Source organism: Oncorhynchus mykiss, chromosome 23 (genome assembly GCF_013265735.2).
Source record: "Oncorhynchus mykiss isolate Arlee chromosome 23, USDA_OmykA_1.1, whole genome shotgun sequence".
Classification (NCBI taxonomy): Eukaryota; Metazoa; Chordata; class Actinopteri; order Salmoniformes; family Salmonidae; genus Oncorhynchus; species Oncorhynchus mykiss.
The window spans coordinates 27448642-27454243 of NC_048587.1; the positions used below are offsets into that span (position 1 = coordinate 27448642).

The 5602-nt window shown below is 41.6% G+C and overlaps 1 protein-coding gene across 1 annotated transcript; it reads right to left on the reverse strand.

Moving 5' to 3' along the window:
- Nucleotides 1–980: 980 nt before the first annotated feature.
- Nucleotides 981–5239, reverse strand: si:ch211-248a14.8. Its single transcript, XM_021580595.2, has 5 exons — nt 4925–5239; nt 4359–4490; nt 3971–4181; nt 2893–3190; nt 981–2748 (listed from the first exon to the last, which is right to left on the reverse strand). Exons 1-5 carry the CDS (start codon nt 4930–4932, stop codon nt 2345–2347), a joined length of 1053 nt encoding a protein of 350 aa, XP_021436270.2. The 5' UTR covers nt 4933–5239; the 3' UTR covers nt 981–2344.
- Nucleotides 5240–5602: the final 363 nt, after the last annotated feature.

The following is a 5602-nucleotide window of genomic DNA, read 5'->3' on the forward strand; positions in this document are numbered from 1 at the left end:
TGTGGTTTCAAATTATTTTCACTGCCTTTTCTTCACTTACCCTGTGCCTTTATTGGAATTACATTGTTATTAAATATTAACCAAAATGCACATGTCAGATAAAGAATGTCAGGACCGATCAAATTTGTCAGTAAACTTTCCAAATGTCAACAAAATATTCTAGACAAGGTGAGATTTGTCAGTAACATGAATTATGCGGAAAATGGTGATGGAAACACAATGAAACACAATGATTTAATAACGTAAACCTGGAGTCACACGAAGACTCGGAAACTTTGCATTTTATTAGGTTATAAAAATCACAGGGTGGTGAAAGTGCACGGTGATGAGTTTGCTGCGGCTTTTCAATAGATATTCTATTTGACAAATAAAAATTCTCGCTATTATCCATAATAACCCCCCCCCCCCCCCCTCTCCTATTTAATGCAACAGTTTTTGTGACAACAATGGGTAGAGTAGAAAATGCACGTTGAACTGATTTTTATTCGGTATATCTACATGAATTTACAAAAGTCCTATCAACTGATTTCAGCCTGTGTATTGTATGTCTGTGGATTGACTGCGTTGTTTGAATTGAATATTGGTAGTTGGAAAAATGCATGGAATCATTCCTCTAAATTTGGATGGCTAGCTAACAAACACAGTGCATATACATTCTTCAAATGCATTATTTTACACTATCTTATAGCACTGGCGAACCATGGTTGAATGGCTGACATTTACCTTATAAAGTTGAAGATTATTCTAGTAATTTGATGGTCATGTGCTTGCTTTTTATCATTTGTCTTTTGTAGCTCAGTTGGTGGTGCTTGTAACGCCAGGGTAGTGAGTTCGATTCCCGCGACCGTCCATATGTAAAACCTATACACGCATGACTAAGTTGCTTCGGATAAAAGCGTCTGCTAAATGCCGTATGTTACATTATCCCCAACAAGTTGGTTCTTTATGCATATATTCACATGATTGGATGGAAACCTAGCTACTGTTAACTTTTATTGTTGCATTTGGGGATTTGAAAAACCTTGAGGTAGACAGTATCTTTACACTTGAACTGTAATGCTTATCATTTCGTTTATTAATTACACCACTCTGAACTAGCAGCCTTATGACATATTCCCAGTCACATTCTGAGCATTTCTGTATGGTTGATAATCCAGTGCAAAGATTTTATCCAGTCTCCCTACATATTGAGTGCCTTTTCAAACCATTTTATATAGGTTCAGTAGTAAGTATGATATACAGGATAAGAAGGAACACAAGCGCTGGTAATTAAAGTGCTGCACCTAGGGAGGTGACTTTGTACTACAGAGAGTGAATAATACTGCTCTGTAGTACAACTATCCTTCTACTGGTAGAAGTTGACCATATATCTTGCCTATGCTGCTCTGTACCATCACTCATTCATATATCCTTATGTACATATTCTTTATCCCCTTACACTGTGTACAAGACAGTAGTTTTGGAATTGTTAGTTAGATAACTTGTTATTACTGCATTGTCGGAACTAGAAGCACAAGCATTTCGCTACACTCGCATTAACATCTGCTAACCATGTGTATGTGACAAATAAAATTTGATTTGATTTGATTTGATATAGACAGATCTAGGAAAAGATTATCCTTACCATATCCTCCCTTTAACCATTAACTTTTACAGATCCACAATTGAGAGCATCCTGTCAGGCTGTATCACCGCCTGGTACAGCAACTGCTCCACCCTCAACTGCAAGGCTCTACAGAGGGTGGTGTGGTCTGCACAACGCATCTCCGGGGGCAAACTACCTGCCCTCCATGACAACTATAGCACCCGATGTCACAGGAAGGCAAAAAAGATCAAGGACAATAACCACCCGAGCCACTGTCTGTTTACACCACTACCATCCAGAAGGCGAGGTCAGTACAGGTGCATCAAAGCTGGGACTGAGAGACTGAAAAACAGCTTCTATCTCAAGGCCATCAGACTGCTTAACAGCAATTACTAACTCCGAGAGGCTGCTGCCTACATGGAGACCCAATCACTGGCCGCTTTTACAAATGGATCACTAGTCACGTTAATATACTGTATTTTATACCATCTATTGCACCTTGCCTATGCCGCTCGGCCATCGCTCATCCATATGTACATATTCTCATTCAACCCTTTTTAGATTTGTGTGTATTAGGTAGATGTTGGGGAATTGTTAGATATTACTGCGCTGTCGGAACCAGAAGCACAAGCATTTTGCTACACTCGCATTAACATCTGCTAACCATGTGTATGTGACAAATGCAATTTGATTTGAGGGAGGCAACTGACTTCTGACTAGTCTCTAGAGTCAACTTCATCCTCCTCCATGTTGGATCATCTACAACAGGCTGTACAACGGTCTTGTTAATCCGTGTGCCGTGTGGAGTAGCGCTGCAGCCAGCGGTGAGAAGGTCAGAGCGGCCATGTCCACCAAGAGGTGCTGTAGAGCTCCCAGCAGCAGTATCGCCAGCAGGTAGCCCATGAAGAGCAGGCTGTGCCAGCTACCCTCGCCCAGTGCCCGGGGGCCCTCTGGGTGCAGCAGGCACAGGAAGCCAAGCACCAGGCTCTGGTTCACCATCAGGGTGAAGTACAGGTCAAAAGGTGAGATGTGGGAGCTGCTGTGGTGCCGGTGCTCGGTCTCAGCCACCTTGGCCAGCCAGGTCAGAGAAAGGCTGTGTAGAAGGAGGGCCAGCGGGGCGTAGAGACACTCCAGAACCTCCACTGACGGGAGACCTTGAGACGCTGCAAGGAGAAGGGGTAAGTTAGTGTACTGACACAACTGATGATTGACACACCAACACATTCAATTTTATGAGACTATTAAGATTTCCCACAAACCTCCCCCACTGACTTTCCCCTCAAGCTAATCACTGTAAATGCATTTACCTGTGATAGTGACGGAGGTAAAAGTGATGACCGTGATAAGGCCTGTTAGGTGGACTGATGGCGGTACTGCCAGCCGCAGGCCGTGACTCCAGCCCACACAGAGCAGGGGCAGCAGGCGCATGGTGAGGGCGTACATGCCGGAGTGGGCACTGGCCTCTGCCCACACACCCAGCACAGTTTGGGCACTGCCACAGACAGAAGGCACCAGCAGGCGTTCACCCAGAGACAAAGAGTAGGGCTTCAGTGGTGCCAGGCCCATGGCATGGAGGAGCAGCAAGTATAGCAGAGTCACCAGCACCTGGGAAAGACATGCCATAAACACAGGCAAACTTTAGCCATTTTAAAGAGCAACTGCCCCTAAAAACCAACTTCTCCTTTTGAAAATGATAAGTCAAACATTTATTCTAGTGTCAAAATTGACTATGAATTGTAAATAAGTGGTCATAGTCCGTCTCATCCAAAACTGAGATTTGCGAGATGATCATATGTCACATAATGAGGGTTCCGTAACAGTTTTCCTTGGGTTGGGTTTATTTCAGTCATGCCCACAGCTGGCAGCACCCAAGCAATCCTCAATTGGGAACACAGCTGCATGTGACCAGATTGACAATGGGCATTACAATTTGGTTTGACATTTGATATCCCTATGTGGCTAGTTAGGGACCATCAGTAAATTACACAATGTACGTGGAACAATATCTGAAAATGTCAATAGCTCCCAATTTCATATATTAATCTCAAACCAACTACAGATTGTAGAAATTCCTTTACAAATATTGAAAGCATTTAATGAGACAACTAAAATGTCTGCAACATGAAAATATTTTCGCATTTACATTGTGTAATTTATTGACGGTCCCTAACTAGCCCCGTAGATAGGCTATCCAAAGTCAAACCAATTTTGTTACAGTCGCACACCAGCCGGCTGAAGATAATTTTACAATAATTCTGATCATTATTATTTCTAAAAGCCTAATGATGATTAGAAACATTGATGGCTCATGCAAAATCCAAACACCACAACTCAAAACCCGACACAGATTATTCTTATAGTAACCCTGAGCAAACCGTGCCCTACCTGGACAAATGTGATTGGTACAGAAAACTGGTAGTGGTACTGGGGAATGAAGATATCAGCAACAAAGCTGCGGAGCCGATCTGCCAGGGCATACAACACCATGACCAATAAGGTGGCACCATAGCTGAGTAATGGCACTAGAGGCTTCCATACATCAGGCAAAAACCTCCTCAGTATACTAGCACTCCTCTTCCATCTCATCCACCAAGGACTGTTCAGGGAACACAATGGCACAGAGAGTAATACAGGAAGAGTGTACTTCAGGAGACTATTGATAGAAACATTTAAACGAATTGGAATACACTGCCATGAACTGCATATATCTCATGTGTCTACAATTTAAGTACTATTAATCTATTATCTAATATTATAGAAAACATGTGAATACCATTCTTTCCGGAGACAGTCCCTGGTAGTAGGGTAGGTATCCCTGGGGTCCATCCTCATATTCCAACTGCCTCTCATCAACCCCTCTACTGCAGCAGGTAATGAAGGTAGAGAGCCATCGTTCCTCCACTCCCTAAAAAATGGGTGCCACCAATCACTTCCATGACATAAATCACATTAACATCTTTATTTCTTTATTAATTTACTTCACCATTATCTTGGGCTTTCTGTCTTTGTAACTGACAAAACACTACGACAAAACGATAAATTCCAAAACGCCATAAATACATTTTCTGAAATTAGCATTAATTGTTTTAAAGAAATGATGAAAGAGCTTGGTGTTTAATGACATGGGGTTGTTATTTGTTATCATCTAATGACATGGGGTTGTTATTTTTGCTATATCTGCCTCACTCTCAGATAAATAAGTAGTACTGCTAGGTTTTACACTGTCAAATGTAACACTACATTTTTAATACAGAACTGCATAAATGATACATTTGTGACAAATATATAACAAATTATAATTCAATACAGTAATATGAGATCTGTATGTAAAACAATTACCTTGACATTTGAGTAATTTTAAAACAGGGTTCCAAACTCTTCAAGTGGACTATACCCTATATTTACTCAGACAAAACTCCATAAGAACAATGTATGTCCCTCGTCTCCTTCTCCTCTCCAACCAATATCCACGGATGAAACAGGTTGATGTGGTTATATTGACCACAGATGCATGTTCCTTATCAAACAGGTTTAAAAGAGTTCCCTTTCTATCTTCTCAGTATTGAGCGTCTGATGGCCAATGACCTGAGCGGAATGCATTTTCCATGTGAGCCTTCACGAACTCTAAGCACACAGTTATTGACATCTAGATGGACTTTAACCTCACCTGTTATAAACTCATTAGAAAAAGAAATGTCCTCTCACTGTCAACTGTGTTTATGTTCAGCAAATGTAACGTGTAAATATTTGTATGACCATAAGTTTCAACAACTGAGACAGAAACTGAACAAGTTCCATGGACATGTGACTAACAGAAATGGAATAAAGTGTACCTGAACAAAGGGGGGTCAAAATCAAAGGTAACAGTAGTATCTAGTGTGGCCACCAGCTGCATTAAGTTCTGCAGTGCATCTCCTCCTCATAGATTGCACCAGATTTGCCAGTTCTTGCTTTGAGATGTTACCCCACACTTCCATCAAGGCACCTGCAAGTTCCCGGACATTTCTGGGGGGAATA